The 14,319-nt window shown below is 48.8% G+C and overlaps 1 protein-coding gene across 1 annotated transcript in view; it reads left to right on the forward strand.

Moving 5' to 3' along the window:
- The first annotated feature begins 794 nt into the window (after window positions 1–794).
- The window catches only part of LOC147114554 (dermatan-sulfate epimerase-like protein), an 88,671-nt gene continuing 75,146 nt past the window's right edge, over window positions 795–14,319 (forward strand). Inside the window, exon 1 of the mRNA XM_085992293.1 lies at window positions 795–2,102. Within this exon, the coding sequence (XP_085848419.1) occupies window positions 1,114–2,102 (989 nt within the window). The 5' untranslated portion in view covers window positions 795–1,113. The remainder of the gene's footprint in view (window positions 2,103–14,319) is intronic.

Raw genomic sequence — 14,319 nt, forward strand, 5'->3', positions numbered from 1 at the left:
TCCCAGCACAGAGACTGCTCCCAGCAGAGAGACATTACTCCCAGCAGAGAGACACTATTCCCAGCACAGAAACACTATTCCCAGCACAGACACTGCTCCCACCACAGAGACACTAATTCCAGCAGAGGCATTCCCAGCAGAGACACTACTCCCAGCACAGAGACACTATTCCAAGCAGAGAGGCGCTATTCTCAACCGAGAATCATTATTCCCAGCACAGAGAATCATTATTCCCAGCACAGAGACACTATTCCCACTTGTGGAGGGAGAGAAACGGGAAGAAAAAAAACAACCAACTCGACCGGTTTGATGGGCAGGTACTAGGGCTGATCATCCAGAAAGAGAGAGAGAGAGAGGGGAGAGAAGGGAGGAGAGAGAGAGAAGGAAGGATAGTCAGTCAGAGAGAGAGAAGGGAGAGGGGAGAGGGAGGAGAGAGAGAAAAGAGAGAGGGAGGAGAGAGAAGGGAGGAGAGAGAGAGAGGAGAGACAGACAGACAGAGAGAGGAGGGAAGGCGAGACCGAGAGAGGAGGGGTGGATAGACTGGGAGGAGAGAGAGAGGAGGAAGAGGAGGAGAGACGGGGACAGAGAGAAGGGAGGAGAACCAGAGAGAGAGAGAAGGGAGGAGAGAGAAGGGAGGAGAGAGAGAGAGAGACAGAGGGAGAAAGGAGAGAGAGAGGAGGGAGGAGAGAGAGAGAGAGACAGAGGGAGAAAGGAGAGAGGGGGGAGGAGAGAGAGAGAGAAGGGAGGAGAGAGAGAGACAGAGGGAGAAAGAAGGAGAGAGAGAGGGGGGAGGAGAGAGAGAAGGGAGGGGAGAGGGGGGAGGAGAGAGAGGAGAGAGGGGGGAGGAGAGGAGAGAGGAGGAGAGCCGGAGCCGCCGGGCGATGGGGACGAGCCATGAAGATCTGGCTGTAAAGTTTGGGAGTCGGGTCCCGGCAGATGCTGTGTGGAAGCTCTTGTGGCGGAGTTGGTGAGCCTGGAGCCGGAGGATCGGGTCTGGCGGAGCCGCCACTGAACTCTCTCTCTCTCTGATGTCCCCACCTCCAGCGAGCGATCGGATCTCCGGCGCGGTCCACCCCAGAGCAGCAGCGGGCTGATCCGAGTTGAGATGTAAACATGGCGTTGATTCTGAGCCCCTTGCTGCTCTTTGCTTGTGTCTGCCCCGGGCTGGGCGAGAGGGACATCTATTGGGACCGGAGCGGCTTGTCGGAGGAGCAGCGGAGCGATGTCCACCAGCCTCCTCACCCTCTCCTCTACTTCGACTCCCGGGACATCAAGATCCTACGGCAGAGGTCCCGCACCAGCCACTCGCCCATCACCCGGGCCATCAGGAACGCTGTGAGGACCATGGTGACCAAAGCCACCCTCTACCTGCCCCCTGCCGACCATCTGACCTTCTCGGCCAAGTGGAACGAGGTCTATGGGAACAACCTAGGGGTGCTGGCCCTCTACTGCCTCCTCTTCCCAGAAGATCGGGCAGCGTTAGACTTCACCCTGGACTACCTGGACAGGATGTCCACCTACCCCCACTGGCAGGTCCGGGTGGCACCCAACGACGAGGTGCCGGTGGCTCACTCCTTGACCGGCTTCGTGACCGCCTTCGACTTCCTCTACCCGTTCCTGGACGCCCCCAGGAGGAAGGGTTACCTGGAGAAGATCCAGAGCGTCACCAAGGAGCTCTACGAGTTCTCCAAGTACCGAGCCTGGGGCAAGCACTTCCTGCACAACCACCAAACCACCAACATCTTGGCCCTGCTGATGGGGGCGCTGGTGCTAACTCCTCACCAGCCCCAGAGCGCCCTGCTCTGCAAGCAGATAGCCATCGACGTGATGGAAAAGACCATCTTCCTGCTCGACCACGTCGTCGATGGCTCTTTGGACGAAGGGGTGGCTTACGGCAGCTACACTTCCAAATCCATCACCCAGTACGTCTTCCTGGCCCTGCGGCATTTCCAGCTGAACCACACCGGGAGCCCCTGGTTGAAGCAGCACTTCTGGTTTTACTATGCCACCCTGTTGCCTGGGTTCCAGAGGAGTGTGGGCATCGCTGACTCCAACTACAACTGGTTCTATGGGCCAGAGAGCCAGCTAGTTTTCTTGGACAGGTTTGTAATAACTTTCCCTCTCCTTCCAAAATTGTTTCTTCTTCTTGTAAAATTACGCAACTTCAACACATTGGGGTGTAAAAATCTGTTGAGGCTGGGGGTCAATTGCAAATGTCAGAGAATGTACGAGAATGGTTCCAGGGATGAGGGACTTCAGTTACGTGGGTCGACTGGAGAAGCTGAGGTTGTTCTCCTTAGAGCAGAGAAAGTTGAGAGGAGATTTGATAGAGGTGTTCAAAATCATGAGGGGTCTGGACAGAGTAGATAGAGAGAAACTGTTCCCATTGGCAGAAGGCTTGAGAACCAGAGGACACAGGTTTAAGGTGATTGGCAAAACAACCAAAGGCGACATGAGGAAAAACTTTTTTACGCAGCGAGTGGTTAGGATCTGGAATGCACTGCCTGAAAGGGTGGTGGAGGCAGACTCAATCGTGGCTTTCAAAGGGAATTGTATAAGTACTTGAAAGAAAAAAAATTGCAGGGCTACAGGGAAAGGGCGGGGGAGTGGGACGAGCTGAAGTGCTCTTGCAGAGAGCCGGCATGGCTCGACGGGCTGAATGGCCTCCTTCTGTGCTGTAACCATTCTATGATTCTAACTGAGATTGATAGATTTATGTTAGGCAAGGGTATTAAGGGTTATGGAAACAAGGTGGGTAGATGGTGTTAAGATACAGATCAGCCATGATCTAATTGAATGGCGGAACAGGGTGGAGGAGCTGAATGGCCTCATACTGTTCCTATTCCTTTTACCTTCAGCCTTGTTCATTTAAGATCCATTATTTAATACTAGTGAGTGCAGTGTTTCCAATTGGTCTGGGAGAACCAGTATTACTATTGCTGAAACCCAAAACCAAAAGTTTACAAAAGAAAAAATAATGAGGTTGCAGTTATTGTATCAATAAGCATGGGAATCTGGGATCTTATGATTAACTGATACCTTTTTATAGTGTCTGTTGGGCACACGTGATTGTAAAAGTATCACGATTGGTGAGTAAGCGGTTGTAGCAAGATCATCAAACTTCATTGGAATTAAAACAAAACAGATTGTGTGTGCAGCGCATTGGGAGAATGGGTTGAGGTCATAGGTCGTAAGATGGATTGAGATCATAGGATGTGTTGAGGTTGTAGGATGTGTTGAGGTTGTAGGATGTGATGAGGTTGTAGGATGTGTTCAGGCTGTAGGATGTGTTGAGGTTGTAGGATGTGTTGAGGCTGTAGGATGTGTTGAGGTTGTAGGATGTGTTGAGGCTGTAGGATGTGTTGGGGCTGTAGGATGTGTTGAGGCTGTAGGATGTGTTGAGGTTGTAGGATGTGTTGAGGCTGTAGGATGTGTTGAGGTTGTAGGATGTGTTGAGGCTGTAGGATGTGTTGAGGTTGTAGGATGTGTTGAGGTTGTAGGATGTGTTGAGGCTGTAGGATGTGTTGGGGCTGTAGGATGTGTTGAGGCTGTAGGATGTGATGAGGTTGTAGGATGTGTTGAGGTTGTAGGATGTGTTGAGGCTGTAGGATGTGTTGGGGCTGTAGGATGTGTTGAGGCTGTAGGATGTGTTGAGGTTGTAGGATGTGTTGAGGCTGTAGGATGTGTTGAGGTTGTAGGATGTGTTGAGGCTGTAGGATGTGTTGGGGCTGTCGGATGTGTTGAGGTTGTAGGATGTGTTGAGGTTGTAGGATGTGTTGCGGCTGTAGGATGTGTTGAGGTTGTAGGCCTTAGTGTTAGGGGGATTAAATACGTGGGGTTACGGGGATAGGGTGGGATATGTGTTGGTGTAGGGGTTACGGGGATCGGGTGGGATATGTGTCGGTGCAGGCTCGATGGGCTGAAATGGCCTCTATCTGCACTGTGGGGTTTCTGTGATTCTGTGATTCTGTGATGTGTTGTGGTTGTAGCATGTGTTGAGGTTGTAGGATGTGTTGAGGTTGTAGGATGTGTTGAGGTTGTAGGATGTGTTGAGGCTGTAGGATGTGTTGAGGTTGTAGGATGTGTTGAGGCTGTAGGATGTGTTGAGGTTGTAGGATGTGTTGAGGCTGTAGGATGTGTTGAGGTTGGAGGATGTGTTGGGGCTGTAGGATGTGTTGGGGCTTTAGGATGTGCTGAGGCTGTAGGATGTGTTGAGTTTGTAGGATGTGTTGAGGCTGTAGGATGTGTTGAGGTTGGAGGATGGGTTGGGGCTGTAGGATGTGTTGGGGCTTTAGGATGTGTTGAGGCTGTAGGATGTGTTGAGGCTGTAGGATGTGTTGGGGCTGTAGGATGTGTTGGGGCTGTAGGATGTGTTGGGGTTGTAGGATGTGTTGCGGTTGTAGGATGTGTTGAGGTTGTCGGATGTGTTGAGGTTGTCGGATGTGTTGAGGTTGTAGGATGTGTTGAGGTTGTAGGATGTGTTGCGGTTGTAGGATGTGTTGAGGTTGTAGGATGTGTTGAGGTTGTAGGATGTGTTGAGGTTGCAGGATGTGTTGGGGCTGTAGGATGTGTTGAGGTTGTAGGATGTGTTGAGGCTGTAGGATGTGTTGGGGCTGTAGGATGTGTTGAGGTTGTAGGATGTGTTGAGGTTGTAGGATGTGTTGAGGCTGTAGGATGTGTTGAGGTTGTAGGATGTGTTGAGGTTGTAGGATGTGTTGAGGTTGTAGGATGTGTTGAGGCTGTAGGATGTGTTGAGGTTGTAGGATGTGTTGAGGCTGTAGGATGTGTTGAGGCTGTAGGATGTGTTGAGGTTGTGGGATGTGTTGAGGCTGTAGGATGTATTGAGGTTGTAGGATGTGTTGAGGCTGTAGGATGTGTTGCGGTTGTAGGATGTGTTGGGGCTGTAGGATGTGTTGAGGTTGTAGGATGTGTTGAGGCTGTAGGATGTGTTGAGGTTGTAGGATGTGCTGAGGCTGCAGGATGTGTTGAGGTTGTAGGATGTGTTGAGGCTGTAGGATGTGTTGAGGTTGTAGGATGTGTTGAGGTTGTAGGATGTGTTGAGGCTGTAGGATGTGTTGAGGTTGTAGGATGTGTTGAGGCTGTAGGATGTGTTGAGGTTGTAGGATGTGTTGAGGCTGTAGGATGTGTTGAGGTTGTAGGATGTGTTGAGGTTGTAGGATGTGTTGGGGCTGTAGGATGTATTGAGGTTGTAGGATGTGTTGAGGTTGTAGGATGTGTTGAGGCTGTAGGATGTGTTGAGGTTGTAGGATGTGTTGAGGCTGTAGGATGTGTTGAGGTTGTAGGATGTGTTGAGGTTGTAGTATGTGTTGAGGTTGTTGGATGTGTTGAGGCTGTAGGATGTGTTGAGGTTGTAGGATGTGTTGAGGCTGTAGGATGTGTTGAGGTTGTAGGATGTGTTGAGGTTGTAGGATGTGTTGGGGCTGTAGGATGTATTGAGGTTGTAGGATGTGTTGAGGTTGTAGGATGTGTTGAGGCTGTAGGATGTGTTGAGGTTGTAGGATGTGTTGAGGCTGTAGGATGTGTTGAGGTTGTAGGATGTGTTGAGGTTGTAGGATGTGTTGGGGCTGTAGGATGTGTTGAGGTTGTAGGATGTGTTGAGGCTGTAGGATGTGTTGAGGTTGTAGGATGTGTTGAGGTTGTAGGATGTGTTGAGGTTGCAGGATGTGTTGAGGCTGTAGGATGTGTTGAGGTTGTAGGATGTGTTGAGGCTGTAGGATGTGTTGAGTTTGTAGGATGTGTTGGGGCTGCAGGATGTGCTGATACTGTAGGATGTGTTGAGGTTGTAGGATGTGTTGAGGTTGTAGCATGTGTTGAGGCTGTAGGATGTATTGAGGTTGTAGGATGTGTTGAGGCTGTAGGATGTGTTGAGGCTGTAGGATGTGTTGGGGCTGTAGGATGTGTTGAGGCTGTAGGATGTGTTGAGGTTGTCGGATGTGTTGGGGCTGTAGGATGTGTTGAGGTTGTAGGATGTGTTGAGGCTGTAGGATGTGCTGAGGCTGTAGGATGTGTTGAGGTTGTAGGATGTGTTGAGGTTGTAGGATGTGTTGAGGTTGTAGGATGTGTTGAGGCTGTAGGATGTGGTGAGGCTGTAGGGTGTTGAGGTTGTAGGATATGTTGAGGCTGTAGGATGTGTTGAGGCTGTAGGATGTGTTGAGGTTGTAGAATGTGTTGAGGCTGTACGATGTGTTGAGGCTGTAGGATGTGTTGAGGTTGGAGGATGTGTTGAGGTTGTAGGATGTGTTGAGGCTGTAGGATGTGTTGAGGTTGTAGGATGTGTTGAGGTTGTAGGATGTGTTGATGCTGTAGGATGTGTTGAGGTTGTAGGATGTCTTGAGGTTGTAGGATGTGTTGAGGCTGTAGGATGTGTTGAGGCTGTAGGATGTGTTGAGGTTGTGGGATGTGTTGAGGCTGTAGGATGTGTTGAGGTTGTAGGATGTGTTGAGGTTGTAGGATGTGTTGAGGTTGTAGGATGTGTTGAGGTTGTAGGATGTGTTGAGGCTGTAGGATGTGTTGCGGTTGTAGGATGTGTTGGGGCTGTAGGATGTGTTGGGGTTGTAGGATGTGTTGGGGCTGTAGGATGTGTTGAGGCTGTAGGATGTGCTGAGGCTGTAGGATGTGTTGAGGTTGTAGGATGTGTTGTGGCTGTAGGATGTGTTGAGGTTGTAGGATGTGTTGAGGTTGTAGGATGTGTTGAGGTTGTAGGATGTGTTGAGGTTGTAGGATGTGTTGAGGCTGTAGGATGTGTTGAGGTTGTAGGATGTGTTGGGGCTGTAGGATGTGTTGAGGTTGCAGGATGTGTTGAGGCTGTAGGATGTGTTGAGGTTGTAGGATGTGTTGAGGTTGTAGGATGTGTTGAGGTTGTAGGATGTGTTGAGGCTGTAGGATGTGTTGAGGCTGTAGGATGTGTTGAGGTTGTAGGATGTGTTGAGGCTGTAGGATGTGTTGAGTTTGTAGGATGTGTTGGCGCTGTAGGATGTGCTGATACTGTAGGATGTGTTGAGGCTGTAGGATGTGTTGAGGTTGTAGGATGTGTTGAGGTTGTAGGATGTGGTGAGGCTGTAGGGTGTTGAGGTTGTAGGATATGTTGAGGCTGTAGGATGTGTTGAGGCTGTAGGATGTGTTGAGGTTGTAGGATGTGTTGAGGTTGTAGGATGTGTTGAGGCTGTACGATGTGTTGAGGCTGTAGGATGTGTTGAGGTTGGAGGATGTGTTGAGGTTGTAGGATGTGTTGAGGCTGTAGGATGTGTTGAGGTTGTAGGATGTGTTGAGGTTGTAGGATGTGTTGATGCTGTAGGATGTGTTGAGGTTGTAGGATGTCTTGAGGTTGTAGGATGTGTTGAGGCTGTAGGATGTGTTGAGGCTGTAGGATGTGTTGAGGTTGTGGGATGTGTTGAGGCTGTAGGATGTGTTGAGGTTGTAGGATGTGTTGAGGTTGTAGGATGTGTTGAGGTTGTAGGATGTGTTGAGGTTGTAGGATGTGTTGAGGCTGTAGGATGTGTTGCGGTTGTAGGATGTGTTGGGGCTGTAGGATGTGTTGGGGTTGTAGGATGTGTTGGGGCTGTAGGATGTGTTGAGGCTGTAGGATGTGCTGAGGCTGTAGGATGTGTTGAGGTTGTAGGATGTGTTGTGGCTGTAGGATGTGTTGAGGTTGTAGGATGTGTTGAGGTTGTAGGATGTGTTGAGGTTGTAGGATGTGTTGAGGTTGTAGGATGTGTTGAGGCTGTAGGATGTGTTGAGGTTGTAGGATGTGTTGGGGCTGTAGGATGTGTTGAGGTTGCAGGATGTGTTGAGGCTGTAGGATGTGTTGAGGTTGTAGGATGTGTTGAGGTTGTAGGATGTGTTGAGGTTGTAGGATGTGTTGAGGCTGTAGGATGTGTTGAGGCTGTAGGATGTGTTGAGGTTGTAGGATGTGTTGAGGCTGTAGGATGTGTTGAGTTTGTAGGATGTGTTGGCGCTGTAGGATGTGCTGATACTGTAGGATGTGTTGAGGCTGTAGGATGTGTTGAGGTTGTAGGATGTGTTGAGGTTGTAGGATGTGGTGAGGCTGTAGGGTGTTGAGGTTGTAGGATATGTTGAGGCTGTAGGATGTGTTGAGGCTGTAGGATGTGTTGAGGTTGTAGGATGTGTTGAGGTTGTAGGATGTGTTGAGGTTGTCGGATGTGTTGAGGTTGTAGGATGTGTTGAGGTTGTAGGATGTGGTGAGGCTGTAGGGTGTTGAGGTTGCAGGATATGTTGAGGCTGTAGGATGTGTTGAGGTTGTAGGATGTGTTGAGGTTGTAGGATGTGTTGAGGCTGTAGGATGTGTTGAGGCTGTAGGATGTGTTGAGGCTGTAGGATGTGTTGAGCTTGTAGGATGTGTTGAGGTTGTAGGATGTGTTGAGGCTGTAGGATGTGTTGAGGTTGTAGGATGTGTTGAGGTTGTAGGATGTGTTGAGGCTGTAGGATGTGTTGAGGTTGTAGGATGTGTTGAGGCTGTAGGATGTGTTGAGGTTGTAGGATGTGTTGAGGCTGTAGGATGTGCTGAGGCTGTAGGATGTGTTGAGGCTGTAGGATGTGTTGAGGTTGTAGGATGTGTTGAGGCTGTAGGATGTGTTGAGGCTGTAGGATGTGTTGAGGCTGTAGGATGTGTTGGGGCTGTAGGATGTGTTGAGGTTGTAGGATGTGTTGAGGTTGTAGGATGTGCTGAGGCTGTAGGATGTGTTGAGGTTGTAGGATGTGTTGAGGCTGTAGGATGTGTTGAGGTTGTAGGATGTGTTGAGGCTGTAGGATGTGTTGAGGTTGTAGGATGTGTTGAGGTTGTAGGATGTGTTGAGGTTGTATTATGTGTTGAGGTTGTAGGATGTGTTGAGGCTGTAGGATGTGTTGAGGCTGTAGGATGTGTTGAGGCTGTAGGATGTGTTGAGGTTGTAGGATGTGTTGAGGTTGTAGGATGTGTTGAGGTTGTAGGATGTGCTGAGGCTGTAGGATGTGTTGAGGTTGTAGGATGTGTTGAGGTTGTAGGATGTGTTGAGGCTGTAGGATGTGTTGAGGCTGTAGGATGTGTTGAGGTTGTAGGATGTGTTGAGGCTGTAGGATGTGTTGAGGCCGTAGGATGTGTTGAGGTTGTAGGATGTGTTGAGGCTGTAGGATGTGTTGAGGTTGTAGGATGTGTTGAGGCTGTAGGATGTGTTGAGGCTGTAGGATGTTTTGGGGCTATTGGATGTGTTGAGGCTGTAGGATGTGTTGAGGTTGTAGGATGTGTTGAGGCTGTAGGATGTGTTGGGGCTGTAGGATGTGTTGAGGTTGTAGGATGTGTTGAGGCTGTAGGATGTGTTGAGGTTGTAGGATGTGTTGGGGCTGTAGGATGTGTTGAGGTTGTAGGATGTGTTGAGGTTGTCGGAGGTGTTGAGGTTGGAGGATGTGTTGGGGCTGTAGGATGTGTTGAGGTTGTAGGATGTGTTGAGGCTGTAGGATGTGTTGAGGTTGGAGGATGTGTTGAGGTTGTAGGATGTGTTGAGCGCTTGTTAGCAGGACTGGAATGAGGGAATGTTCACTCAAATTCTAAAGTTTAATTTAACTAGGATCAGCAGGTTTATTAGTGCTCAATATATTCGCAAATTCAAGAGAGAATTGGATAAGTACCTGAATGAAACATTGATAGAGAGGCATTGTTTGATATGATATGTGGGATAAGCAGTGGGACTGCCCAGAAGGATGACAATATTCTTTCCTAATCTTGTTTATTGCTGTACCATTCTGTTTCTATTCACTTCTCCATTCCTCTCTCCACATCTTTTTCTAGCTCCCACTTAAGCCCCACATTTAACTTAAGGCGCCCGGCCAGAATAGGGCGTGTTCATGTCGGACGCCCGACTTACAGCCCACTCGACTTTTAGTTCAATTGAAGCCAACAGGGCATAAAATGGGGTGGGGTTTTAAAAGGGCAAATGAGCCCCGTCGTGATCGGTTACATTAGGTTAAAGTCAGGATTTCTCTGCCTTTCTCTAGGCCAGCTCGCTTTCTCTGCTCTATACTGAGAACCAGCACAAAGAGCAAGTTTATAATGCAGTTTTAGTATTGTTGAGAAATGGTTTTCAAAGTATAATGTGAGTAAGACCAAAATCGATTTTTGAAGGAGAGAATGTGAGGCAGCTGGAGGAGACACTTTGACACTACTTAGAAGCAACACTAGTGCAGCGTCAAACTGGATTTTGAAAGTGCTGGATACTTTCCAAACACACCAAAATCTTACGTTAAATGTTTTTTGAGTGTGAATGCTCTCCTTCTCAAAACCTATAAAATGTAACTGTCACAAGCAGCGTTGTGCTCATGTAGGATAGCTCAGTGCTCTCCTGGATCTGACTGCTCACCGTATAAAAATAAAGCCTTGCATTTATATAGCGCCTCTCCCAACCTCATGGGGTCCCAAAGCGCTTTACAGCCAATAAAATACTTTTGAAGTGTAGTCACTGTTGTAATGTAGGAAATGTGGCAGCTGATTTGCGCACAGCAAGGTCCCACAAACAGCAATGAGATAATGACCAGGTCATCTGTTTTTCGCGATGTTGGTTGAGGAATCAGTATTGGCCAGGACACGAGGGAGAACTCCCCTGCTTTTTCCACAAGTTTTTTGTTTCTTCGTTTATGGGATGTGGGCATCGCTGACAAGGCCAGCATTTATTGCCCATCCCTATTTGCCCTTGAGAAGGTGGTGGTGAGCCGTCTTCTTGAACCGCTGCAGTCCCTGTGGTGAAGGTGCTCCCACAGTGCTGTTAGGGAGGGAGTTCCAGGATTTTGATCCAGCGACGATGAAGGATCGGCGATATACTTCTAAGTCAGGATGGTGTGTGACTTGGAGGGGAACTTGGAGGTGGTGGTGTTCCCATGCGTCTGCTGCCCTTGTCCTTCTAGCTGGAAGAGGTCGAGGGTTTGGGAGGTGCTGCCGAAGAAACCTTGGTGAGTTGCTGCAGTGCATCTTGTAGATGGTGCACACTGCAGCCACGGTGCGCCGGTGGTGGAGGGAGTGAATGTTTAAGGTGGTGGATGGGGTGCCAATCAAGCGGGCTGCTTTGTCTTGGATGGTGTCGAGCTTCTTGAGTGTTGTTGGAGTTGCACTCATCCAGGCAAGTGGAGACTATTCCATCACACTCCTTACTTGTGCCTTGTAGATGGTGGAAAGGCTTTGGGGAGTCAGGAGGTGAGACACTCACTGCAGAATACCCAGCCTCTGACCTGCTCTTGTTGCCATGGAATCTTTTACATCCACCTGAGAGAGCAGACGGGGCCTCGGTTTTAACGTCTTATCCAAAAGGCGGCATCTCCGACAGTGTAGCCCTCCCTCAGCACTGCACTGGGAGAGTCAGCCTGGATTATGTGCTCAATGTTTGTGGAGTGGGACTTGAACCCATGAAGTTCTGGACTCAAGGGCGGGACAGCTACCCACTGAGCCATATTGCTGCCTGCAAAGGGACACGATAATCACCAATCTGCGATTTAAGAACATAAGAAATAGAATGCAGGAGTAGGCCATTCGGCCCCTCGAGCCTGCTCCGCCATTCAATGAGATCATGGCTGATCTTCTGCCTCAATTCCATTCACTGGCCCTATCGCCATATCCCTCGATGCCCTTACTCGTCAGAAATCTATCGATCTCAGTCTTGAATATACCCAACGACTGAGCCTCCACAGCCCTCTGGGGCAGAGAATTCCAAAGACTCACCACCCTCTGAGTGAAGAAATTTCTTCTCATCTCAGTCCTGAATGGCCGACCCTTTATCCAGCAAAACTGCACCCCAAAAAAAACCTGTTTAATAGGCAGTGAATGGTGTTTCGTTGAAAGGAGTTGAGGAGCGTACTAGATGGGATACAAAGATAGTCTCTGCCCGGCAATGGAAAATCACCAGAAAGATTCTTTTTTTAAAAAGCAGTTCCAAAATAGAAAGGCATAAAGCAGAAGTTAGATGGAAGAATTTGGCAGGAAAATGGGAAGATAACTAATGCCTGAAGTTGCCAAAGTCGAGAATGAAAACCAGGATGCCAGGGAGAATGAGCTCGATTACCATAGAATCATCGGAATTTACGGCACAGAAGGAGCCCATTCGGCCCATCGTGTCTGTGCTGATTTGAACAGAGTACGAGGCTGGAGACAGAGGAGAGAGTGGGAGTGGGAGTGGGAGTCGGGAGGAGTTAAAGTGGTGAGGCACATGGAAGTCAGGATCACATTTTCAGATGCTTGTGAACCTGTGTATATCCAGTGCCCCTGTTTTCATTTCAAATGTCCAATCTTGGCAGTTTTCATCTCGAATTCAGATATCTTCCCCTCCCCTCCCCTTTCAGCATTCCGCAGGGACCGCTCCCTCCGAGACACCCTAGTCCACTCCTCTATCACCCCAAACAGCCCTTCCCCTTCGCCTGGCACCTTCCCGTGCAAGCGGAGGAGATGTAACACCTGCCCCTATACCTCCGCCCTTGCCACTGTCCAGGGCCCCAAACACCCCTTCCAGGTGAAACAGCGATTTACTTGTACTTCTCGCAATCTAGTATACTGTATTCGCTGCTCACGATGCGGTCTCCTCTACATTGGGGAGACCAAACGCAGATTGGGTGACCGCTTTGCGGAACACCTCCGTTCAGTCCGTAAGGGTGACCCCGAGCTTCCGGTCGCCTGTCATTTTAATTCACCGCTCCATTCCCACTCGGACCTCACCGTCCTTGGCCTCTTGTATTGTTCCACAGAAGCTCAACGTAAACTCGAGGAACAGCACCTCATCTTCCGATTAGGCACTCTGCAGCCTTCCGGACTCAATATCGAGTTCAACAATTTCAGATCATAACCTCGGCCCCTATTTCATTTTTTCTTGTAATTTTTCCACTCCTTTCCCCCCCCCTTTCCTTTTGTTTCTCTCTCACACCTGGCAGCTATCTCTTGCCCTGCCAGTACACTTTACATCTAATCTCAGCCTATTACCATCTCGTCTAGCTTCTAATCTCTTTTACTTCTTTTGTTTCTTTTATTCTTTTGTCCGATCGCAGCCCTGCCTTCGATCTAGTTTCTTTTCTTTCCAGTTTTGAAGAAGGGTCCGACCCGAAACGTCAACTCAAATTTCTCTCCATGGATGTTGCCTGACCTGCTGAGTTTTTCCAGCATTTTCTGTTGTTATATTAGAATTAAAGGGGTTGGTGGGGGGTTGCGGGGGGGAGCGTGCCTGGGGGTGGAAACTAGCTCACAAAAGACACTGTCACCCAAGGCTGTGTACTCAAACATAAAACCGTGCATGATTCAGGGATTAGTGGGATTTGGAATATTTTTAGACAAACTATGCCATGAGTCTCAAATATTCTGATACACACCAGTAAATCTCAATCCTGAGGATAGGGATAGACTTCAAGAGGACATAGACAGGCTGGTGGAATGGCCGGGCACGTAGCAGATGAAATTTAACGCCGAAAAGTGCAAAGTGATACAGTTTGGTAGGAAGAACGAGGAGAGGCGATATAAACTAAAGGGTACAATTCTAAAGAGGGTGCATGAACAGAGAGACCTGGGGGTGTACGTACACAAATCGTTGAAGGTGGCAGGGCAGGTTGAAAAATTGGTTAAAAAAGCATACGGGATGCTGGGCTTCATAAATAGATGCATAGAGTACAAAAACAAGGAAGTTATTATGAACTTTTATAAAACACTGGTTCGGCCTCAACTGGAGTATTGTGTCCAATTCTGGGCACCGCACTTTAGGAAGGATGTGAAGGCCTTAGAGAGGATGCAGAAAAGATTGACAAGAATAGTTCCAGGAATGAGGGACTTCAGTTACGTGGATAGACTGGAGAAGCTGGGGTTGTTCTCCTTGGAGCAGAGAAGGTTGAGAGGAGATTTGATAGAGGTGTTCAAGATCATGAGGGGTCTAGACATAAGAACTTAAGAAGAACATAAGAAGTAGGAGCAGGAGTAGGCCATACGGCCCCTTGGGCCTGCTCCGCCATTTAATAGGATCATGGCTGATCCGAATCTAGACTCACGTCCACTTCCCTGCCCTCTCCCCGTAACCCCTAAATCCCTTATCTGCTAGGAAACTGTCTATCTCCGTTTTAAATGTATTTAATGTTGCAGCTCTCTGGGGTAGCAAATTCCATAGATTTACTACCCTCTGAGTGAAGAAGTTTCTCCTCATCTCAGTTTGGAAAGGGCAGCCCCTTATTCTAAGATTATGCCCCCTAGTTCTAGTCTCACCCATCAGTGGAAACATCCTCACCGCATCCACCCGATCAAGCCCCCTCACAATCTTATATGTTTCGATAAGATCGCCTCTCATTCTTCTGAAC

Source organism: Somniosus microcephalus, chromosome 7 (assembly GCF_052327205.1).
Source record: "Somniosus microcephalus isolate GS21.2 chromosome 7, FLI_Smic_1.0, whole genome shotgun sequence".
Taxonomy (NCBI): domain Eukaryota; kingdom Metazoa; phylum Chordata; class Chondrichthyes; order Squaliformes; family Somniosidae; genus Somniosus; species Somniosus microcephalus.